General features: G+C 38.2%; 2 protein-coding genes across 2 annotated transcripts in view; one reads left to right on the forward strand and one right to left on the reverse strand.

The window, feature by feature from the left end:
- The window catches only part of LONP2 (lon peptidase 2, peroxisomal), a 43,675-nt gene extending 26,959 nt beyond the window's left edge, over window positions 1–16,716 (forward strand). The window contains 4 exon segments of the mRNA XM_009705919.1: window positions 4,733–4,875; window positions 12,391–12,598; window positions 13,910–14,100; window positions 15,925–16,716. Of these exon segments, the coding sequence (XP_009704221.1) occupies window positions 4,733–4,875; window positions 12,391–12,598; window positions 13,910–14,100; window positions 15,925–16,146 (764 nt within the window). The 3' untranslated portion in view covers window positions 16,147–16,716.
- A 4,207-nt stretch (window positions 16,717–20,923) lies between these two features.
- SIAH1 (siah E3 ubiquitin protein ligase 1) lies at window positions 20,924–25,526 on the reverse strand. Its single transcript, XM_009705918.1, has 2 exons — window positions 25,436–25,526; window positions 20,924–22,333 (listed from the first exon to the last, which is right to left on the reverse strand). The coding sequence occupies exons 1-2, from the start codon at window positions 25,524–25,526 to the stop codon at window positions 21,483–21,485; spliced, it is 942 nt and encodes a 313-aa protein (XP_009704220.1). The 3' UTR covers window positions 20,924–21,482.
- Window positions 25,527–25,559: the final 33 nt, after the last annotated feature.

The raw sequence follows: 25,559 nt of genomic DNA on the forward strand, positions 1-25,559 counted from the left end.
CCATGGTGGTATGACTGTAGGCACTCAAGTTTTGAGCTCAGCTGTGCCGGTGTTAGTATACTTATCAGCTCTGCAGGCTGTAATATGTGGTTCTTTTTAAAAACTGCTTGGAATGTCTTTTCTGTTTTAGGCCAACAAGGCATAGATGTTACAAAAAGTTGGGTTTATATACAAACTATTTTTTTTTTTTACAACGTTAATTTAACGAAATATTCCTGCATATGTAAACCTCAAATTCAAGTGCTCCAAGTACACGTTTTTATTCTAGATGAGAATTGATGGAATGTAATTATTTTGTGAAAAGAGAAATTTTCTGATCCTGTGGGGAAAAATGCACATAGCATTAAATTTAAGTGTACAAGTAAGTATTAGTAGGATTGGGGTCCCAAGAGGGAGTTTCTTTTCCAAACAAAATCTTTTCGAAGCAACACTTCTCACGTATGTAGTGCATAAGATTTAAGTTGGACAATGGAAAGTTGCTTTTAAGATTCTGGGTCAGTCTGTTGTGTGCTGAAGCATCTGCTAGTAAATCAGCTGAGAAAAAAAAACCCACATGCTGTTTTCCCTTTAATTGCCCACAAACTTGAAACCTTTTCTTTCGTGCTTATGTTCTTTCTACTACCTCTTCATAGCAATTCAGCAAATTAGAATATGTTATGTTAAAAGCTGTTTAAAAATTTTAGGTTTCTATTATATTCTTCTATCTTGGCCAGTAAGTATGGCTGGAAATCTTTGGGTTTGAGACTTATGTATTACTAGTTCTTAATTTAAATATGTTTTATGAGGAGCTGAGAAATTGCTACGTGTTGAGGAAGTTTTAGGCTCTTCTATTCACTCACTTCCATTATATCTCTAGAAGAAAGTAGGAGTCTTAAATTCTTAAACTTTTGTCTTTGTGCCATGGAATTCCTGTTTAGATTAAATCTTGAATTATGTATAGTAGTTCATGGTCTGTATGTTTTCTTATGAGTCCATTTTCTTACAAATCCTGTATTTAAATGCAAGATTTTTTTTTGGTTTGGGAAATTGCACAGGCAGATTCCTGAGGAACATTGTCATGATCGTTGCTGAGTAGGTGCAGCTTCTGCTCTGAAAATTTTACAAACATAATCTTCTTTTTTTGGTTGGTCGTTTTTTGGATTTTTTTTGGTTTTAGGGGAGGGGTGTTTGTTGGTTTGTTGATGAGTTTTGGGGATTTTTTTTTTTTAGTTTTTTTTTAGGTTTTGGTTGTGTTGTTTTTGGGGGGTTTTTTGGGTTTTTTTTTTAGATTTTCCAATGTTAAATGTTAAAACAACTCAGTACCATGCTTCTTTTGTTTAAGCAGTAACGTAATAGCAGACCAGCCGGTGGTTCCTCCAGTATGGAGCTCTGTTAAGGGCACTTCTTTAACTTTTTAGCTTGTTTCTCCAACGTAAAATATAAGATGATTACGCTGTTGTCCTAACCAAAAGTTCTATTTCTGGCAACTTAAATTTAACTGTCTTGTTTTAGATAAATGTGTCATTTAACTTGTACTATGGTTTATGGCTAGTCATCTGGAATAGGTAGGGAACATGTATTTGTCATCATTAATGGAAATCTTAGTTACTTGCCTCTTTATAGATTCTTCATAGTCAGCACTTCTATAAAGGTGACAAAAGAAAATGTTTTTTCCCTCAAAGAAAAAGTTAGTATTTATAATTGTATTTTGGAACATCACTGTATGCTTTTATAGAAAATTAGATAATGTCAGAATTTAGGTTAATACTTTTAGAAAAAGTCTGGAGTTTGTTATTGTTACAGATTGTAAACTGGGTCTACTAATTAGATTATATAAACTCAAAGAAAGTGTTTCTGATTCTTTTAATAGGGCAGGTGGCCTCAAAAATTACCTTCTAATTTGTTTACAAGAAGTCTGTCTCCTTCAGCTGTGTACGTAGAACTCCGTGAAATAAGAGCAAGCAGAAATGGTGAACTGTGTTTGTTAGTAAAATCTTGGTATAGAACAAAAGCAGTTGTTTTTAAACTCAGTTTTGGTTTAAAATATGAATTGTCATATCAAATTACTCAGGTGTTGAAGACGCGTAGTGTTGAAACTGCAGTCTGAGTTGCAAGAACAACATGACTTGCTAGTATTTATGTATTCAAATTTATTATGTACAGAAATAGTAGTTCAACAAAAATACAGAGACATGCTGGGACAACAGGAGGGCCATCTGACTAAGGCAGTAAAGGAATGGGATTTATGCATGGAGCAATGAGTTGTACAACGGAAAGATTAGTGGCTGTTGATAACTATTAGATTTCAGTTCTGAATGAAAGTTGAGTTGGTGTTGTTATGGTAATAGTGAGGTAGAATATTTTCCTTGAAACTGTATGAAGGCATTAGTGAGAATTGCACTGCAACAAAATTAACTGTAAAAAGGCCTTTATGTATCAGGGTTAACAAAATTATAGTTTGTGCCTTGTGAAAGGAGACATTCTCTCTTCATCAATTCTGAGAATTACTTCTGCAGCACAGAACACCTCTTAATGTTATATTAAATAGATTAAATCCATGATTTGTGTTTTTCTATAATTGTTTAAATTCCTGGATCTTCAATGATGGTGCATGCATTAATATGTGAAGGAAGACAGTTTCTTCATTGAAAGTAAAAAAAGAATTCAAAGAAAGGAAGCAACAGTGGGTAATTTCCCAAAATGTGGTGCAGAAGTCTTGAAGCTTAGTATACATTCCTGCATAATACAGACTATCACTTTAAATGTATCCTAGGCTTGTGTTTTTGGGGTGGGAAGAAATATCTTCACTATATGTATGTGTACAATGCTTTTCTTAATGGCAGCCTTAGGGCAGGGAGGCACTGCCATAAAACTGCCACAGAACCTTAGAAACATCTGGATTGTTCAAGTATTTTTCATTTCTCTGATCTATGTTTCACTAAAATACTGCTTAGGGCTCTCGAGAAAATGGTTATGAGCCTTTTGCATCTGGATCAAATTCTGTGGGGAAATGACTCCCTGCTTACATTCTCCTTCTGTATACAGTTGCTTAAGTAAATGTGCAGTGTAGGCCTAGTACAAATGATGTTTAAATTCTTGAACTTACTCATGCAAACAACTGGCTGTGTAGTCTGGTTTAAAACAATTTTGAAGCTTTGATATTTATATGGTCCCCATTACAGTTCACTTTTGGATAGAAAACACATTTGTAGAGAAAACATAAATTTTAAGGAAATTCTGCTAAGGAAACAACTGTGTAGGTAAGAAATACAATCATACTATAAATGGAGGAAGGAAAGAGCACGCTTTTGAATCCATAACTATTGCTTTAATTATGTCGTCCCTTCTTGCTGATACTTGAGTATATTGCATTCAAAAGTGTCAGGCTAATTGGGTTTTATAACCCTTCCTGAAAAGTCTATCATACCCATAGGTATTTCTGAAAATGCCTAAGAATTTTATCTCTGAGGAATTTTTTGCTGCTAGTGGTTATTGGTCAAGACACCTTAGAAATATCTTGTCCAATAAAGAAAAGAGTGGGGCCCTGTGTAAGTACCATATTTCAAGACAAAAGCCGTAGATGAAGTTGTTATACTGAAATTGTTTGAGGCTTTTCCACTGAAAAAGGACTGTATATGCTGTGTTCTGAACTGGCTGTTGAACAAATGAGGGACATCAATTTTGGGAATTAAGCAACCTGAGACAGTGAAAGATGTCCCTGCCTATGGCAGGGAGGTTGGACTAGATAATCTTTAAAGGTCCCTTCCAACCCAAACCATTCTGTGATTTGATGATTGAGTAAAGCCACAATAGTTATAAGAGACAAAAAGCAAAGTAAAAAGTGTAATGTCAGAATATGTGCTGCACAGGCTGCAACAAGGGTGGGCTGTGCTATGTTGGGGTAGTGGTTCCATCTGACAGCCTGCAAGGAGGTGGCATACCCGGGCCGGATGAGTTCAGCTTCCAGGGGAGCAGGTTTCTGGGTGATCTATGTGTAGCAGCTTCTCCTGCGCCCGGTCAGCTGCTGTTGAGGGTATGTGTGCGAGGACTGGGGTGTGGAGAGAGGAAGGCAGAGTTACAGAGCATACAGAGCGGTGACTTACGCTGTCCTTGTTGGATACTGAGAAATGAGATGTTATTGAACGTAATGCAGACTAGTTATAAGTAATGCAGCCGTGTACCACAGCCATGAATGTAAATCTGGCCAAAATGCTCCTACTTTATTTGACAAAACTTAATTATTAGTGTCAGAAGTTAAGCATTTAAATCCTTGCAGAAAGAGACCACAGAGAGCACAGTTGTAAACGTACATAAAAAGAACAGTAGTTACTGAACTTCCAGTATTTCCACATTCAGCTCCATATTTTCTATATTACACTACATTAAACGTGATTGTCTCCTACAAATACTGGGTTTATGCACAAATCTGATGAAAAGTGCAGTCCTAAATGAACTTAATGTGTTTTGCTAGTTGACCTAGTTTAAAATACATTTAAGCAAGTGAGTTGCATCTCTGCCAGTGCTCTAGATTTGATATTATCCTTGCTGAACAGTTAAAACATGCTTAGGCTTAGTAATTAAATTTGATGCTATATTATCTTTAATTTGACAAGATTTTTGTGAAAGTTTAAGCACACTTTCATGAACTTTCTGAGCATTTCTTTGAATATTTTATTTTTGTCTGTCACGATTTCTTTAATTCCTGTACCAAGAAAGACCGCTACAAATCCTAAATTAGATTTTCTTCTCTTAGATTGCAAAGAGCATGTCACAGAAGATGCAAAAACGGAATCCATCAGTGACACAGCTGACCTGGCTCTGCCACCTGAAATGCCGATTTTAATTGATTTCCATGCTTTAAAAGATATCCTGGGGCCACCCATGTATGAAATGGAGGTAACATCCTCATTTGTTTCTGTTTGACTGCTATTTCTGTCTGGTTTGACTATTTGTCTATTTTATTGCTATTGACTGAGTTTATACAATATTAACTTTTTTAAAAATGTGTTGGTAATAGAACTGTGTTTCTTTGTGTTCCACCAAGTGTTTTTTCACCTAAAGAAGTGTTTGTTTTATTTTGTTTTAATTCAGGGTACATAAATAACATAATGGCATGGCTTTCTGTTAGCAAAGATGCCTGCAGCAGTGCTTAAGAATGTGGTGATGTTTTTTCAGTTTGTAACAACTTTGCTTTTGTTTGGGGGATATTTGGTGGTCTTGGGAAAGAAGCCAAAAGTAGAACCCAGGAATCCTGTCTCTGAGGCAGCTGTGTTAAGGACTGTCCCACATACCTCCTTAAAGCCAGTCAGCATTTGAGGGTATTAAAACCACTTCAGTTTGCACCAGAAGTTCTCAGACATTCTTTAGATTAATGTGACTCTTAGCTATTAAAGAGGTTTTATGATCAGTCAGGCACCTCCAGCTTCCTAGTACCAGCTCTGTTTCTCCGTAGGCATATTCCAGAATTTTTTCTTTTCTCCATCTGTATTTTGCTACATTCTATGAAAATGCCATCAGTTGAAGTAGTTTGTTTGTTTGTTTGTGATTCTCTTTTCACCATTTACATTGCAGTTATTCTCTGCTTTACTTCAGGTCCAGGTGAACTGACCGAGTGTAAGTAGTATATATAACACTATGACAGGAATCCAGTTGCTTATGGAACACTAAATTTTTCTGTCTTTATCCTGGAGAAAAGACCAGTAATCCAGTAAGTTATGGAGAAAATAGAAATGAAGGGAAAACTTGCAGAAGAGACAAAATTCAAGCTTTTAAGAACTTCCCTGTGATGATAATTCTCCCCAGGATGAGAACACCAGAGTCCAGTGGGATTTGGAGGACAAAAAGGGAACAAGATATCCAGGGGAAGCAGGAAAAAATTAATGATTGTTAAGGAATGAGTCAGTTTTTAGACCTGAACTGAGGTTTTTGGATATGAAAATTTTATCATGGAAGAGATTGTTAATGAAGAGACAGAAATGAGGAAACGAGTTGAAAGACGACAGTACTATTGATTGTGTGAGAGGATGATAATGATAGGAGTGGAAGTTGGGGGGAATGGGAGGCAAGGAAGATCAAGTGATCAATAGACCAGTACCTGATGACTCTCTTGGCTGAGTTTTTTTCACATTGGTCATTCATGTTCTGATTTATTTCTTTTTACTTTCAGAATTAGAAGAGATTGCTCTTTAGGCAAATGACTTTATTGTAAGCAACTTCCGTTCTTTCTTTTCAACCCTTAGAAGCTGCTGTACCCAATAATAAAATCACACAAGACAGTTCATGGCCATTTAATTAAGAAGGTAGTGTGGATATACTTCAGCTAGATTTGGAATGACTGTAGCCATCAGATCATTTGTAATACTCCTATGGAAATTTTTACTAGTCTATCTAGCTTTTTCTCACTACCTGACTTTTGGAAACAATTACTGAAAAATAGCATGGGAGGGGGGTGTCAGAGAAATAACATTCTATCTGAATTTTCATTTTGAAGTACGTTGTGTAGTTCAGACATCTGGTCTTTGAAGCTAAAGTGCTGCAGGATCATTTCGATTTTTGGTGCTTGAATGGCAGATGCACATAAAGCCATTGTAGTAAATTGAACTTAATACTCAAGCCAGTACTCTGATCTTTACAAATGGTGTTTATTAGTTTCATAAAGGTGCTAAAAAATAGATCAGATTTGTACAAAAGGTCCGGTCACTTGCAACTGTACTCCTAGTTCCCAGTCAAGAGTAGAACTAACTCAAATATTACCTTATCACACTTTTAAAAAATGAGATTGTAGGCTAAGAAATATGCTAATATGTGACTTTTCTTAGATGTTCTGCCTAGTTTTGAACTTTTTCTGGAGTTGATTATTCATTTAAATTTGGTAGTGTGGCTGTGTTGACAAATAACTTCTGCAATTTCGTCCTTTTTCTACAGGAGTAAGTAGTGCAAGTAAAATTTTTAAAGTGTGGCTCTTAATTCCAAATATACAAATACATGAGTGCTGGGTTGGGGTGGTTTTTTGCATGAACAGTTGCTATGAATATGCATAGAAGGATTTCATGGATCTGCTGGCCTGTATAAGCTGAAATAAGACTGACTGAAGCTTTTGACCTGTCTATCGAAGGTTTTTTAACTGTTTCCGTATTTAGCAAGCAAATTAAGTAGCACATAAATAGAACTAGAGATGAGTCCACACAGCACCAATTTCCCTGAGCAGCTCAGGATTTATTTTCATGTACTATTTGCTGTATTTATTAATGAGTAAATATTTTTCAGTATACACTTTATGATTTTTTCAATGTAAATTGCTCAGATAGCCACGTAACTCCTGTTTTAATGGATTTTCCTAACTAACCTTCTCAATTGCCCCCAAGATTATTTCAAATGAAGAGTATAGCTTCTGTCTCAATGACAGGCATTTCAGATTGGCTACTGGTGTTTTTTCTGGTTTTGTTTTTCTGCAGTGTATCTCTCTATATATCTAGCCTTTAAAGCTTCACCTTTGACCTGCATTTTGCCATTATAATTAGCTGAAATAAAGATACAATGGAGGCAGGCACCATGTCAATACTTGGATGAAGCTGAGCAAATAGAACTGAAAACATGGAATGACTTAATTGATCTGTTGTCCTTCAGGGAATACCTTAAAACAAGTGATTCATCTTTCACCTTCTCAGTGCATTGCTTGTATATTTTCTGCAGAGGTCTCCCAGCAGAAAGGCATGACAGAATACTTGGCTCATACTTGTAGGATTAATTAATTTATCACAAATAAATAATCTTATGTGTCACCCTACATAAGTAATGTTGGAATAAATCACACAGTAAGGCTTTGGAAGAATAATCTTGACAGTAGTTTAAGTGTAGAAGATTTAATGAAATGTTTCAGCACAGCATGCTGTTGGGGGAAAGGCTTTATAACATATACAGAGTGTTTAGAATGAAGTATTTCTCATCAGAATTAGTCTGTGCCCTCATAATGTGAGGGAAGTTGAAGTGACAGAAGCTCTAGGTTGGTGAAATTACCTATTCTGGGAAATGAAAGTGCAAATGCCATAAAAGAATAACTCTATTTCATGGGACATACACAATTCTAATTAAGGAACAAATTAGGTTATCTTTTACAAGGAAAACCTGTACAAAGCAGAGGTTTAGATAGGCATTTTTATCTAAGAAATATCAGTCTTGTGGTGGTATTTCTCGGAAATCCTCCTCCCTTAAAGGGAAGCTGCTGTTACGTATTTTGCCTGCAGGGGTTTGCTAGGGAATGAATCAAAAAAGTAGACTAGAGAAAAGGTTTGTACAGTCAGGTTGGGAGAACCTGTGGAAAGATAACAAAGATGCTAAAGACCAGCAAGTAACTTAGGACTGGTTCTCATCTTCTCATTACGAATCAGGGACTTAATAGCTTTTTGTCAACTCTGCTGACTTAGAAAGTAACTCCAAAACTGCAGACTTGCACATGGTGTCGCTTCTCCTTTATCTTGGAATAACCTTAAATATTTTAAAATAAATGACTGTGCTAAATGTTAAGACTTTAATTTTGCAGTGTATAGGCAGCTAAAATGTATCTGACAATATGTTCCATCTACTCAGATTACAGCTAAATTGTAGCTGGGTTGGTCTTGTCCACAAAAATTTTCAAAAAACCAAGACTGTTTATGTAGGTCAGTGACCTCTTATTCCAGCATCTGACAGACATGACCAGTCATCAGCTGATTCTAATGGTCATTTTTAATTGAAGTTGTTTAAAAAGTATAAGTAAGGATTTTTTCTAATTTAAATTCCTCTGACTTTTTGTGAGAAGAAACTATTCTGAGGTGCCAGGGGTGATTGAGTCTTGTGGAGCTCACTGTAACCCTTCATAGGTATGTCCAGTGTAACGTAATGTACTTTCCTCTAAGCATTGTATGGTTGTGTGTGTGTGCTTTTAGGGATTTTCAAGGGTCTTTTCTGAAGACAGTTACCAAACCTGCCAGGGTGTTTTCTATACATATGCCTGTCAACACGCATCAGTTAATGTTCAGGTGAGGAGGCTGCAGTAGAGGTAGCACAATCTGTAGTAGTACAGCAAGAGAAGTTGCTGGCCCCTGAGTCTACCAGTTAGTGTGAAGATTGACGGTTGAAAGGTGATTAACACTTAGTACACACCTAGTTTCTCTTACTAGATCTCAACTTACTTGTGAAAGTAGGAGGAGGTACCTACCTAGTCTGAGGATAGAGGAAGGGGTTTGTACTGAGGTGAGATAAAGGATGAGTCTTTAGAAACATTTGGGGTTTTATCTTTGGTTATGTTTGCTGTTTGCTGCCCCTAAGCTCTCAAATAGTGGGATTAGTCTGTAAACTGTTTTGAATTGATACACAGTTAGAGCCAGTGCTAACATCCAGTCCAAAAAAAGGAAAAGAAAACAAAAAAACCCAAACCAACAAACCTTGTCCATGGCTACTTTGGGATGGGAGAGGGTGTGGACAGTAACTTTTGTTCCTTATACCTGAAATGTTTGAAACCATGACAGGTTGCCAAAATACACGATTGTCTCAAGCGTAAAGGAGAGTACTTCAGTGTTGGTGGGTTTCAGTGCAACCAGGATGAATTGATTTTGTTAACCTGAGTTACTAAGCAGTTCCTAAGCTAATCAGAGTAAGTCACTGTAACTAATAAAATACAGGGAATGGATATGGAAACTTATGTTAACAAAAATGAAAATGCTTGAGAAGATGAAGTATTTTGATACCATAAAACAGTCTATTATGTGCAATTTTCTTAAACACTAGAAAAAGAGACAGCCACTCTCCCTGAATTATGCTAATAAAAGCAACTGGAATGATGTCATCCAAAAGATGTAGGTAACTGAGAGCCACAGGAGAACCAAGGAGAGGGGCTGTGTGGCTCCCTTTGCTTTAGTGTGAGGGAAATATAGTTACTAACTTACCTGGCTGTCAGCTGGATCCAGGAGGGTCACACGAGTCCTGCTGGCCTCTGCTGCTTGGCCTTCCTAGCAGCTGGAGTCTTGTTGGCACCAGGAGCCGCTGGATCAGCATAGCCTTGCTGCAGTCAGAGTTGGCACTGCTTGTGCTGTGCCTCTGCAGTGTGCCAGTTTCCCTCAAACCAAGAAACAGTGGGTCCTGAGTGAGGGTCACGTTTCTAATCTTAGGCCTCGAACCTAGACGAAGACAGCGCTTCATAGTTCAGCGTAGCATTTGGCAAAGCATATAATACAAAATCAGAAATTACAACAAGCAGCATGTATGTTTAATTTCATTTTGTAGGACTTCAAATGTTTTCTTTTTGTTGTTTTTTTTTCTTCACCAATTCTTTTGCATGAGCAAGTTGTTCCTGCCATGTCTGAATCGTCTACAGCTACAAGTAGCACAACTTGTGTGTTTGTAAATGAGCTTATGTTTTTTAAATGTGCATCTCTTTTTGGCCAGGAACCAGAGGTACCAGCTGTGGAGTGAATGGTTGTTCACTCTTATTGCATAAAGGAAGCCATTTTCTATTTGTGAAACAGGAAAGAGAAACTGAGCACTAATCATTTTATGGTCTCGATTTTGATTCTGTTTTTATGATGGGGAGGGATTGCGGCCTAATACTGAGATGTTAACATTTGGCTCCTGTTTAGAAAGTGAGTTCTTGTTCTGAAAATCTCATGGAAGGCTATCTTGTTCTGCTTAGGTAATCCACTGCTGCTGTTTGACTTACAGCAGGCCCATGTACTACTTGGGGACTTGCAGCAGCATTTCTAGTGGGCTTACAGACAGGCATTTTAGTAAGAGACTAGAATATTTAAGAACTCACTGCCTTTGGAGCTCCCAAATCGAAGTATTTTTAATACAGCCAGCTCACAAGAAGACTGTACAAGTATTTCTGCCTTTGGACCTAAGGCCCACGGCTGTACAGGCTTCTATACAGAGTTCTCTGATCTTGTAGCTGGGCTGATGGTTAAAAGCCAGTCAACTTTGTGTATACAGAGCTTGGCCTTTTCAGTGTCTGTACAAAGTCTGCTTAGTTTACTTCTCTGCTAACTCTTGGAAGGAAATAAAATGAAAGCACTAAGATTATGGTAAGTTGTGCAGTGAAGAATGAGTTGATGCTAGAGGAAAAAACCCGGTCTCTTGCTCTGGATTTATATAGAACGTAGTGTAAAATGGAATGTTAAATGTGCTTCAAAGAGACAAAAATAGTTTGAGAAATTTGAATGTAACTAGAAATGCAGATTTCAGAATTGGAGTTCTTTTACTGTGGTTCTGTTGTGAGGCTCCTTTGACTTGTTTTCTATCCTAGAAATGAAACATTTCTTTAAATTCTCTAAACAGTTTAATGAAGAATTCATCTCTTTCAGGAATTAATCAAATTAACTTTCAATTCTGCATTTCAGTAAGAGACAAAATTATTTTAAAATGGGCCTATAGCTTTATTTTACAAAGGAGTATTTGTCTTTTGCTCTAGTAACTGCCTGACACAGTAAAAATTCATCCAGTTTCTTTTCTGCCTTGTAATAAATACAAAACTTAGTTCAGAACATGCTGAATAGCTGTATGATCTTTCATCAGAGTTTCTTCGTCTCCTTGACTCTCAGGAAAACAAAAGGACTTTCTGTATATTCTAAAAGAATCTCTCAGACGAAGGGGAAAAAAAAAAAAAAAAACAAAAAAACCTGGACCTTTCAAGGAAAACATCCTGCCTCTCTTTCCTTCTCTTAACACAGGAGACTGGGATTCAGAGACCCCCATTACGCTCATCAGTAACTGGGCATAGGCAGACCTTTAGATAAGTAGATCATAGTCTTGGATGGAGTAGAGCTTGCTTAACTACCTGTAATTACTAATGGGAGTCAGTCAGATTTCCCATCCTCTTTCATACCTCGCCTGCTAGCAGACTCATATTTTCATTATCCAAAATTATTTATAAATATTTGCAATGAACAAAATCAGTGTGTTGTCTAACAGTAGTTTGAGCAAAGCAACTGCCTTTAAAAAGGCTTTTAGGTAACATTCGGGAGCAAAACTGGCTTTTTCATATGAGTAACATACAGTCAGGGCAAATATAGCTCTAGCAGATAGATTAAGTCATATAAGCATTCCGTCAGGATGGACTAAATACTTGAAGTCCTTTGAAGAGAAAGATTCTCACTGAACTTTTGGGGGTGGGGAAGGTTTCAAGAATGACATACCCAGATGTTTGCCATTGTGTTAAGGTAAGTGGCCACATACAGCTCCTATTCCGTAATTAATGTTTACAAGTAAGGCAGAATTACTGCTGCATTAAAAAGGAAAAGAAAAAAAAAAAAGGAGGCGATCAGACACTTGGGCTTAACTTTTGTGTTTTAATGGATATTTTGAAGGCAACTATCAAATTGTTTTTGCAATAGTTTTGTTACAACTGTTTCCTAAACTGTTTCCTGTGGTGTTTTCCTTCAGGTGTCTGAACGCTTAAGTCAGCCAGGAGTAGCCATAGGCTTGGCTTGGACTCCCTTAGGGGGAGAGATCATGTTTGTAGAAGCTAGTCGCATGGATGGAGAAGGTCAGCTTACTTTGACTGGTCAACTTGGAGATGTTATGAAGGAGTCGGCACATCTTGCAATTAGCTGGCTGCGCAGCAATGCAAAGAGATACCAGCTAACCAATGGTAGGTTGGGAAAAAAAATGACAAACAAGGCACAGCTGTATTGTATGTGTCCGTTGGCCTCTTAGCGCAGGGGTGCACAGAAAGGAAGCATTAATATTGCATGGAAATGAAATGTCCTGAAATGACATATTTTTCAATAATTCAGCAGATTGTAACATTGCTGAGTAACAGCGGATGTTACTGATACTCATCGTGGTTGCCTTAACAGAGAAAGGGGTTTCCAACAATCAGTGCTCCACTGAAGATGAAATCGGTTCTAGTTCTTGCCCAGACTGCTGGCAAGACGAGGCATCAGCCGCCTGGCGAACAGGTTGGTCTTGGCAGAACGGGAGTTGTCGCTGCAGGCTCTCCCACCCTGGCCAGTCCCTCCTGGCACGACCCAGAAGGCTGCGGACAGCCTGCGCGCCAGGAGGCTGCTCCTTAGTTGTAGCAGACATGGCCTCTTACATGGTTTTGCATTCAAAGCTTTCCAGTAGCACTTTAGTGATGTAGATATAGATATGCAAGTCTGTAGTTTTCCTCTAAAATTAAGACAGAGTTTCTAGTAAAAGTAGGTTTTTATAGTCTTAAGTTTTATTTTAAGAATTAGTTGGGTTTGCATGGCAGCTGATGAACTGCAGTGCAATGGGACTCAGCTAAGAAACCTTTAACTCCCTTGTCTTTTGTTTGAACCTCCCAAGAACTCTGGAAGTGTGCTTTCTCATTTGATCATCTGCTGAGCAGTCAGATAATTGCCCAGTACCTGTCATTATTTGTGGAAGTTTAGATGATACGTTAAAAAACTAAATTGAATTAATATATGAAATGCTGCTGGCATTAACTATATACACATTTACCTCTTGTGGTTGCACTGTTACATCCTACACATTAGGTAAGGTGAAAAGATATAAATGAGAGATTTACTTTATAATACTGGTTCATGCTGGGTGTCTGCAGAGTGCTGATTTTGTGGTATGTTCTCTGAAAATTGATGCTTATGGTTTGGGACATAAAAAAAAAAAAGCCCTAAAAATTCTATTAGGAATTCCTTGGTTGCTCCATGAATCCCTACTCTGAATTTCCCAACACATGTAAGTGCCAAGTTTATGGGTTAACTTGTTCTGGCTCTGTCTAGGAATCTGGACCTAGGAAAGCTTGTTGGGTTTTCTGTTTTGTTTTTCTAGGGCCTCTGCAATATAGTGTTGTTTTTTCAGCCTACTGTAAAAAAATAGTGCTAAGACTTTTAGTTCTCTGGTGGGCTTTTAGAATAAAGACTGGGAACAAAACAGGTTTAGATTTTTCACATTCAAACCATTCTTTTTTTCCCTTAAGCTTCTGGAAGTTTTGATCTCCTTGACAACACTGACATCCATCTGCACTTCCCAGCTGGAGCTGTCACAAAAGATGGACCATCTGCTGGGGTTACCATAGTAACCTGCCTTGCTTCACTCTTCAGTGGGCGGCTGGTGTGTTCTGATGTAGCCATGACGGGAGAAATTACACTAAGAGGCCTTGTTCTTCCAGTAAGCATCGTTTGAAAAAGGAGCTAAGTTGTATTATTTCTCCCTCTTCTGGATATAAAAATCTGTTTATAGGCACTTCCAAAAGCAAAGTCTTGCTGGATCTTTCCTTAGCAGCACTCCACTCTCTTCTGGTGCAGTTGTAAGAGGCTGATGGAAGCCAGCCAGCCTGCTGTAGTACTGTACCGCTCCTCTGTCGGCTTTGCATTTAATGTTAAAGCTAGCCTTGATCCTGTTTTCAGGGAAGGCACATTAAAATGGCTGGTTAGAAAGGAAACCTAGAAATCTTAAAATTTAAGATGATTCCAAAGTAAGTATTGCAATTTTTAAACATGCTTCCTCAAACTATTACTACAGAAGTACCTCCCGTTTCTTTGAAAAGTTGTTTCTTAAAGCTCTTGCAGTAATTGCTTATAGGTTACTCTTGAAAGCATCTCTCTACACGTATTTTTAGATGATTCTTCAGTTTTGTTCCTTGGCTATAGTTAGCTGAATGGTGTTCCCATAAAGCTTTTTCAAACAAATACGGTTTTAGTTTTAAGTATCAAACGGTGTCTGGCATAAGCAATTAAGCAGATGTGGGAGTTACCATCTCGTACCAAATGACGGACAAAGGAAGGGTGAAGTTGGAAAATAGTATTTTGTTTCATGCAGTAGAGAATAAACCCGAGACAACAGGGTAAGGTAGCAGACTGGAAGGCTCTCTGAAATGGCCTCCTGGTGGCAGTTAGACTGACACAACTGCTGCCTGTTGAAGGCTCTAGTGAAAAATAAAACACTGCATCAACTCAATCTGGTGAAAGTTTGCTTAGCTTTCCAAAGAAATTGTCTTTATTGCACCAGTGACCAAATTTAGCCTACTGTTTAAGGTGGATGCAAAAATTAGGTATCTGTAAATACTAAACCAGGTTTAGCTTCTTTCTGAATGTTGTCTAGAATCTTACTATTATTAGTAACTTAACTCCTATGAGCATGCCATTAACTGCATCTGCTGCCTGAAAGCAAGGCATGTGGCAAGTGTGCAGCATTGCCCAGATGGGAGTGATCGCCATGAGGACTTAGGGTTCACTATGACCTTGGTTTGTAGCAGCCTTTAGGCTGTTGCCCCTTGTGCTACAATACGGGGCTTTCCCTTCCTCTGAAGCACTGTAAAATTACAAGTTTCTTCTGTGAGATGGTCTGTAAATAGGATTAGAAAAGAGTTCAAGGGGAAGAAGCTACAGCTGTGACTAAATGAAAAGCTAATTTAAAGCCCCTCTTTACATCTCATTACAAACTCAAACAGGTGGCTTATTGCAGGGATGCCTGTTTTTCTAGCACAAAGCCATCTCTCCAGGTTTGCTCTTCCATACATTTTTCTGTTGTGCAACTCAAGTTACTGATCATGTGGCGTTGCATCCTTAAGATTATTTTCCCCTTAAACCAAATACTGCCTTTATCTGGAAAATCTTCTGTTCGAGTGTAGGTGCAGGATTTCAACATGCCATATGAAAAAATTACAGCCATCTTTCTTAAGAAAAAGAATTCCTGAAAAGTAATGAATTTTCCACTATTGATATTCTTGTACCTGCAGTCTTAGATTAATTTTTAATTCTTTTCCTCTTGTTATTAACTGTTACAGAAAGGGTACTGTAGCATATTCACATATTTCCCTCATTAAGCATATAATGAGCTAAAACTACTGCTGCCTTTTTAATTGCTTTCCTAAATGACTGGGGGAGAGAGAACCTTTCATTAAAATTTAACTCCTGATGTGATTTGTTACAATAATTACTTTATTAGATTAGTGTCATGGAACTTTTATATCTATTTCTTCTCCTTAATTAGGTTGGAGGAATTAAAGACAAAGTCCTGGCAGCACACCGAGCTGGACTGAAGAGAATTATCATTCCTCGAAGAAATGAAAAGGATCTTGAAGAAATTGCAGTGAATGTACGGCAAGATTTGACTTTTGTTATGGCGAGCTGTCTCGATGAAGTGCTTAATGCAGCTTTTGATGGAGGATTTGCAGTTAAGCCCAGAGTTGAGCATTTGAATAGTAAACTTTAAGCAGACAGGCAGAGAGTACTTTGGTATCAAATTTAACAAAGATCAGTAACTATCAGCTGTATCTGTATCAAGTATAACTGAGCTAAACTTGATTGTTTAAATGTGGGTGTAAATGCAATCAAAATATGAGTTCAGCAGTTAACAACCTGAAACCACATTTTATGGGCATTTGCTGCTTTTTACTATCATCAGCAAAGATTCTTGAAAAAAAATACTCATTTCCCTATAGATTCAAGCATGAGAAAGCTGAAGCTGTCAAGAAAGAATTCCTTAGCTTATCTGGCATACAGGTGTACAAGTGTCAGCAGCTGATGATGTCTTTAAAGAGGACACACCCACAACCAGGGAATAATCGGCACCTCTGAGCAGTATTGAGAGACCTCAAATTGCAGCAAGCGCAGCACAGCAGAGTCTGATAGATGGGGTTGTTGCCGAAAAGCAAACTGATTTAGCACAAGAGTTTACTTATTTAGGAAGTAACATTCAATATGCTAAGGAGCAGCAGCATCACAGGAAAAATAAGGGTTTTGAAATCTAAAGAATATGCTTAAGGGATTTGAACAGAAGCAATATGGTCGGAATTAAGTTAGTTAAGGTCTTTCAGCACTCGGTTCTAGTTTGGAGCAAATGCAGACATCATTTTTCAAACCTAAACACAGGAAGCACCTCCAGAAGAACTGCAACGTACTCAATTCTTCTGTAGGAAGGGAGAGAACGCACTAAAGTTCACAGATGCACAGCTGTACTTCCAGCACCAGAAGTTGGTGGAGCACAGTCAAAGACTTTATGAAAAAGCCTGGTAACATTTTGGAGGGACAAAGTACGTGTCCTTCGTTCTTACCTGATACAAAGCAACTTGATTCTGGGATGCCAACATTCAGAGTTTAGCCTATAAAAATTAAATCCATTTAAACAAAATGCCAAGAAAATACTGGATCATTAAACTGCATTAGGTGCTGCATGCTGTGGGTAATTTAAGGTTTAAGAAAGTCTGTCAGTATCCCGTCTCGGTCGATAGCTTTGTCTCTTCTCTTCCCTTGAATGTTGGTGAAGATAGAAATTTAAACTTAGGTCATGTAAGATCCTGGAGTGTTTCATTGTTTATATACTAGGGACAACCACCAGAGAAAACCCAGTATGTTACATTTGCTTCTTCCTCATTAATTCTGAAACTCAAGAGTGCTTATGAAATGCAAATTGTATCAGTGACAAAAGCTATTATCGAAGCAGCCTATAAATCAAAAGTAATTGTTCTGCTTTCATTTCCATAGCTTGGAAAGCTGATTTACCTGGAACATAATAGCACTGATTGTAATAAATTGAGTGGGTATTTCTGCACCTGATTTACAGAGATTTTACAACTTTCACAGAAAACTTCATCTAATAAAATGATAAGAATAAAACCCCCTTTTGTTTCAGTATTTTAAGAATTCTACTCTTAGTCGTTCACTAGCCCAGTTCCGAGGGCAAGAGGCAACAAACAAGAGTCTCAGAATACTTGCGGCCTTACAAAATACTTGAACACAAAAACTGCAAAGAAACTAGACAATCAGTAAAACACCAGAAAGGTACGATAACTAACGAGCTGTTCTGCCTTTAATCAAAACTAGTAGGGAAAAAAAATTTCTTTACCAAACTTAACGCAGATCAAGTAACAATCCTGCACTACTTTGTACTGAAACTCCATGCATGTCCCATTTCTCACTAGTGCAGTCTGTTTATACATGTAGAAAAAAAGAAATGCATTTTTTTGAAAGAGAGGAAGTACTGTTAAAAAAAAAACGTTTCCACAGCAATTTCACTAGAGAAGAGGGAGTTGCTCCCAAGAAAAGTTAAGCAATGCCCTTCTGTCTGCCAGACCACTCCAAGTCGTAAGTCTTGTCCGCACGGACTTTATCTGACAGGCGTGGGTTTTAATGCCACTCTGAAGATCCTAATAGGCATTTACGTACAGCTTTTCACATTCCTGATCACAGAGCTGACTTGGTTATGTTACTTTTTAGAGATTTTTTTTAAGTAAAAGATAAGCTTTACCCATTATATCAGATACTATAGACACACTTTAGTGCCTTTTCTTTTGCTTTCGCTGAACACTGTCAAGAATAACAACAATCTGTGCAGCAGCAAGCCAGAAGAGTAAAGAACTTTTAATTTCAATACACTAGGGATTATTCTGCTTTGCAACTGACCATTAAATGGACCTGATATTAAACACGTGTCCCTCAGAATATACCATAAGACAGCTAAAGCTTATCAAAGGGAAAAAGCAAGCAGTGGTAGTTCCTTTCCTCTATGCACACTATAAATTGCTACAGATAACAACTATCCCACTAGTGCAATTCATGCTTTAATCATAGTAGCTTTGAAAAGATGCTGGATAATAACAACAGTATAGGCAGCAATACAAAACAGTGCACCTGCTTTAATTTTAAAGCACTACTGCAAACAAGAACTGGCAAGAAATGTCAAAACAGCCCAAATATCAACATCCACATTTATCAAACATTTTCCTTTTAAGGCTTTTTTTTTTTTGAAAGGGCAATGAAAAACAACAGAGGTAGTGCCTAGTAGACAAATGCAAGATCTACTGCATTGCATTTCATCTATTAAAGACAAATTTGAATACTCTTTCCCAATACAACAAAGTAAAATAGTGCTTTCTAAAATACACGGCTAATGTTAAGACAATGCCAGGCTTTAATACACCATTTATTCTAGATAAGGTCATAAACTGTACAGATTTCTAGTATATGTTGTTTTCATGTAGAACAGAGTACAGTTGACTTACCAGATCCTCAAACTCTTCAGAGGAGATCCACTGAATTAGGCTTCTAATACTTCTGAGGATCTGGGCCTAAGTATCATTTGTTTAATCGTTCCATCTGATGATGGACATCAAATGTTTTGTACATTTTATTTTTTTTAACACCAAATGGGAGTAATACTAGTTTACATTACAGTAAGTCAGCATACATTAGTTATGCTATAGCATTTGTCATTTGTAAAACATGAAAAAACTTCACTGACCATACCAGTTAGCTTCAAAAGCTCAATACAAACGCAATTTTTCAAGTCCCCTGCAAAAGTATGGTCTTGATCTTCAGCCCGTTCTAGCCTAAGTAAAAATCACTGCAGATCAGCACAAGGTTTTAAGACTCACAGTTCTTTTGGGGACGCAACACAAGTTGACCCATTCCAAGTCCAAGCAGGAGCAGAGAACAGTCTTGTACAACTTGTGTGCTCAGGCAGCCCTGTCACTCTACCCACGAGTTAACCAGGCTGCGGCAGGCTCTGAGCTAGGCTTGCTGAACAGAAGCAGAGAGCTGAACGTCAGAGAACCCTGGCAGGCAAACGTCAGTCCAAGCCAGCCGCCAGTCACGAGAGAGAGGGCGAGTCAGTGTCAAACACTTGAAGGATTTAGCCAAGTTTCAGTGAAAGACCAGAAAACAAACCGGAGGTAAATGCAGACAAGGTTAATTAGGTGAGAATAATTACTGAATTTAGAAGACTGCAAACAATTAGCTCTATACTCACAAGGAAAAAAATGCTAGGTTGCAGGATTTTTTGGAAGCGTTTCTCTACTGTCACAAGGTACCAGTACATCTTTTAAATGAAATCTGTGCACAGTTCAAACAGCCTAAGTATCACATTTTAAGAAGTGAAACTTTTACTACATGAAGCCAACTATTTCTGTACTGTTTTATTAATCCAACTTGATGGATTTTATGTTCCTTACCTGTAGAACTACTTACCTCATCATGCATCAAAATAACAAGAGTTGTCTTAATAGATCAACTTCTGATAAGGAAGTTAAGGCAGTGCACAGTAAACAAACTGCACTTTAATGTGTCGCAAAAGTAGTTAATAGCCAGACTACCTCCCCAACCAGATGTCCACTACTACTAGGTTTGGCAAAGATTTCTTTCAAATGGCTTGAGACGAAACAGCTTTTCACCTTCCTCTTTTTTCCTGTCTCTGTGTTTTGTAAAACAAGTACCATATACATTCATGGTTAAATTTTTCACATATAGGCAGTCTGCATAAAGCCCCGTGTCCATCAAAAGCCTTTATGGCTGGTGAATCACACCTGTAAGAGATTATCTGCATTGTAATGTGTATCATGTCTCTCAAATTATATACAAAACCCAGTTCCAGACAGTTCCTTTAGCAACAACCAGAAGAGGTAAAGACAAGAAACGGAGCAGAGTATCAATGTGTCAAACTTTGAGCTAAAGCAAAAAGCAAAAGTTGGGTTTTTTTAATTTGCCAGATATTCTTTTAATGACAAATATAAAAAGACTGAAAACATCTCATTCTGACTGCCTTTTTTTTAAAAACAAATGGTCTGTTTTTATAATTACAAATACTGCGTAAGACAATACCTTCTTTGTACTGCAAAACCAACGAATACAAGGATGCAATCAAGTTTCTAAGCATCTCTAAATTTGAAACGTGGATTTTTTTTTTAAATTCGGAAAATTCTTAATAATTTTTCATTTTTGTTAGAAGATAACTCAAAGTACAACAACATCTAGATCTGTTTTTAAAGGAGCTTTCTTTCCTGATACATCTTTGAACATAAGTACTCCTTTCGAGTTCTGTACATTCACAAAATAGCTCAATTAAGAACAGTATCACCAATGAACTGACTACTGGAAAGAGACAAAATTTACCAAATGTACAGAAATATAAGTTTTACCATAGCAATTATGCATATCAAAAGATGACACCTGTAATTAATTTTTTAAAGATACAAAAAAGAGAAAAACCTGAATTACAGAAAAGAAAGTCATATTTATTTAATGAAAAACTAGAAGTTAATAAAAATTAGCAAATACACAAAAAATATACACAAACAGCAGCAATACTATGTAGTGACTTACAAAGGGGGGGGTGGGGAATAGGGGGGAGGAGGGGAAGCAACGGCCAGAGACCAGACCGCTCAACATGGCTTGTCAGTCAAAGGGGGGAGGAAAAAAAACACAAACAAAAACACGAAACAGTATCCTTTTCAACAGTACAATCAATCTACAAACAAGTTTTTAGAATTATTTTACAACATTTCCTGTAGAATCAATTCTTAATACAAAAGATGCCCATTTTGGGTGTATATATATTTTCAGTGGTTTACTGTTGACTTATTTTAAATATATTAGTGTTAACTACATGCAACTGCTTCCTGTAATTTAACAGCCTTTCCTTTTCTTTGCCTTCATATATGTCTACCCTCCATCTATCAAATAATTTGTCTGACAGTCAAAGATGGTTACCCTAGTTTCTGCTAAATTAAATGCAACGGGTTTTAAACACTGGCCTGAAGAGGTTTGATTGCCATTTCAACACATGGATATAGTTACATTGATGCCTAAATTGCCATTTTCTGCAAAGAGCTGTGCAATGCTGGTGTCAAAGACTAGACAGTCACTATTCATAATGGCTGTTGCAATTCCCTCATGAATAGATCGAGGAGTTGCTTCCCAAGTCAATCGCCGCCTATGACCGTTTAACTCGAGTCGATAAGCAAAGTTTTCTGCTTGCTTGCGTGTTCCTATCAGCTGTACAATTGCAAAGAACTGCTGGTGACCATCATACTTTTCCTGTTTCTCCAATACTAACATGAAATGAAAGCCAAAACAAGACTGCATCATAACCCAGTCAACAGCACCAGGAAGATTAATGTCTGTAGCAAGGAACACTATATCTTCTCCCTGAAGTGTTGTAATTGACTTATGTTGATGCATCAGGTGTGGCATCACAGCATCCAGAGAACCTTGCCATTTACATGAAGCACCGGGACATGGACAGGAGTAAGGCCTAAACTCACACAGCTCCTCATGGTCTGCTTTTTCTGTGTGCGGCAAAGTTATCTCGCATCCGGAAGAGGCATATTTACATGGGAATAGTACAGAATTGGCAACTTTCTCCATAGCCAGGTTACGAATGGAGCCCAGCGGGCCACGGCAGGTTGGGCAGCACGTAAGTTTGGGGCGACAGTTGCTACAAACAAGATGGCCACTCTGACACTGAAGAATTGGTGGCAGCACATAGTCAAAACACACAGGACACTCAAAGAGACTAGCCAAGTCATTATTGGAAGCTGTAGTGCCAGTCAGGGCAGGCACCCGCTGTGACGGCGTACACTTTGAAGTACCTGTAGGTAGTGCTGTAGCAGTCTGACGGCTCATTTCTGTAACAGAAGAGAGAAAAAAGAATGAGTATCTAAACACACTCTATATTCCTCTGCATACGGTATTTCTCGATTTACAAAGCAGCTTCAAAACGAGAGAGATACAAGTGAAAGCAAGAAAAAAAAAGTGCAAAGCCATTGTGCTGTATACAATACAGACACTTGTATGATGTGCAAATTGAACAAGTTAAGAAGTTCTGGTAATTATTCTGAAGTGGAATTTACCTATTGGAAGGTGCAAGGGAGATGACTAAAGACATGCTAAAAATGTAACTGAAATCCTCAAAAAAGTTCGTCGTCGTTGGGTTGGGGTTTTTTAATACCGTATTTACGAAATACTCCACCCAGATCGCTTGTGTGCCACAACTAGGAGCAATAAGGAACAATTCTAAGGCTGAATTTTAAGTTGCTGTGTATTAAGTGTGATGAGAAACTAGCCATTTTTAATGAAAAAATGATCTTTAGATATGACCTTCTCAGTAATCATGTTTACTATATAATTATTTTTTAAATCGAAAAACAGTTGCAAGGGAACACACAGCTAAAAAGATTACTACGCTGCTTGTAAACCACATCCATTGCTTCAGCTTCCTGAACTAAACCACTTGTGAACATACCAGAAAAGAAAAACAAAGCAATTATTTTATTTCCTAAGTAAGACAAGAAATTCAGAAGATTGAATCTATTAATTTTAACACATAAGTACTCAAACATTTCCAGTAACTTGAAAAGGTGCTGCTGATGAAGTTTTGCATTCAGCAGAGTTTACACTGAAGTTCTATTCTTTCAAATGTCCCCAGTCAAAAGCTGACAGCTGTCTGAACAAACAGCTTGCTCAAGCGTTCAACAGATGCAGTAAAAGTACCACATTTCTTAATGTGTTATGGACGCTACAGTTCTTCCTGCACCCCCGAACTCTCTTCCTTCTTGTGCCAAAGGAATTACTAGTACTACCAGAAAAAAAAAAACACACCGTTTTGAAAAAATTAACCTTACCATCGTAGGGTAAGGAAAGTTAAGTAAAATGCTGTCCAAAATTGGCTTTCTGTTACACAGTAAAACTCTCAACCACCTTTAGTGCTTCTCTGCAAGTACACCAGCACTGTATCTGTCACACACGTATAAGGCTTTCAAAACAAACCTCATCTTTCATCTCCTTGCTATTTAACATGGGAGTATGAGGCAATAGGCAAGCTTCCCATATTTAGCACCATTTCACCCACAAACTTACTCATACTCGGACTCGGTACCTCGAAGTGGCCCACTGTGCATGCTTTTGCAAGACATGCTCTCTTCAGGGCACAAAGCGAAGGAACTAAGAGATTCCAACATGCAAAATAACTTATCCCTTGACATGCAAAAAGTAACCCTAGACAGGCAATTTCAACTTCTTCTACAGAAACGCCCCTCCCAATCCAGAGCTAGAAAACATGAGTGTCTAAGATTCAGTATTCAGTCACTGATTTTATGAGTCTCACACGGCACTAACAGCATCATCGCACCCCTCCAAAGTCTCTTCCTTCATCTCAGGCTTGCTGGACTAGAAATACCCAGTTCCCATCTTGGGGGAAAAACAAAACAAACCAAAAAACTAAACAAAACATACAGTGGTTTTCAATGCTAGGCCTTCACTGATCCTGTAGAGATATGACAGGAACGTTTCTATCTGTTGGCCTTATTTTCCTACTGTAAGGCATTCCAGCCTAGATGAAAAGTTTAAGCTATCTGGGGAAGTGATGCCACTGCAGCTTGTTGTGAGAGGATTCAAATGACAAGGCCTCTGTGACCACTGAGCACTGCTGCTATTTTTCCCCAACACCCGTAGGTGGGAGGCTCATGATGGCACACTGCAGTTCTACGCTCTAGAACAAGTTATACACGGAGAATAATGGTATACAGGGAGAAGAAACTCTGATCACACTGTTCGCTGGGAAAAAAACTTAGAAATCACATCCATATTCACGTGTAAAATTCTAAAAGTGTTTCCCTTCAAACGGACACATTTCAGAAAAATTTGTGTGTGCTTCATCTTACCTGATCCTATATGTCCTGATCCAGGGATCTCTGGCAACCCACAGATAACGCTGATGAAAACCACTGCGTTAGACCAGTTCCCTAGGCAGTCTGACGAGCTGGGCGAGCTCTGGTTTCTTTAATTACACCTCCCAAAGCCCATTCAACAGTTAAATTAAGCAACCTAAAACTTTGCAAAAGACCTTATGCACAGATGTACTCCCCACTTAAGCTTTCTAAGCTATGCAAGTACTACAGAAAAGAACCGTACAGCCCTGTTTTATCACCGTTTCTGTATGTGACCTGCCTTCACACCCGCCTTCCACAACGGAGGACCATCCAAATGAGCAGGGAATGAAAATGAGTAGGAATCTGCAAACCAGACCAGAGATTAGCATGCAAGGAAGCAGCCGGAAAAACCTATAAACTGTAATCTACCAAGCCTAAACCTGCCCAAAGCCTACATTTTCATCACTCTTGCTAACACAAAGATGAATAACACAACATGAAAGAAAAAGTCAGAGAAGTTCATTTTTTGCAGCTATCTTAAAAACTACAAATTAATTACAAGTAAAAGTGTAATACATTTAACCCACCAAACTATAAAAAACGTAAAATTACAAACCAAGTAACAACTACAGAAGTTGAAATAAAGATCTTTTTCGTTACAAAAAACTTTACTACGTGTAAAAACCCTTATACGCAATATTTGTTATTATGTTTGTTCGCACAGTGGGAAGACGTCTCTAAGCAACAGTGACAACCTACGGTCCACTAGATGTCATCTTCAAAAGCATTAGTTACTACCACACAAATTATTCAAAAGATTGTACAAATTTGAAAAAGTTTAACCAACAGAAAGAGTGAAAAAGGAAACACGTATCTTAAGAGTTCCTACTTCTAGATCAAGAAAAACTCTGGCGTTGATGACATCAGAACGCACCGACCTGTTGATGAAACTATTCTCAACACCGTTCTGGGGACGGGGAGAAACACACACGCTATCGAGATCGCCCGAGGGACGCGATTTCACGGCTCCGACAGAAACGGCTTAAAACAGGGCGCGGAAGGCAATTTAAAAGTCACCACCTGTCCCCTTGCTGGCTTCGCTCCCCGGCAAGCAGGCACACAGGACGCCCTTCCACGAACGCAGAAAGCTGGAGGCAGACCTCCCCGTCATAGGCAGCCAAGGAGCTCATGGCGCTCCCGCGCA

The sequence above is a fragment of the Cariama cristata genome, unplaced genomic scaffold (assembly GCF_000690535.1).
Source record: "Cariama cristata isolate BGI_N322 unplaced genomic scaffold, ASM69053v1 scaffold42108, whole genome shotgun sequence".
NCBI lineage: Eukaryota > Metazoa > Chordata > Aves > Cariamiformes > Cariamidae > Cariama > Cariama cristata.

Excerpts from the sequence above, each read along its gene's own strand:
- SIAH1 (XM_009705918.1), bottom strand. The coding sequence starts at position 25,526 with ATGACGGGGAGGTCTGCCTCCAGCTTTCTGCGTTCGTGGAAGGGCGTC. Across the intron at positions 22,334-25,435 it reads CGAAGCCAGCAAGGGGACAG|AAATGAGCCGTCAGACTGCT; the intron begins GTGGTGACTTTT and ends CTTCTGTTACAG.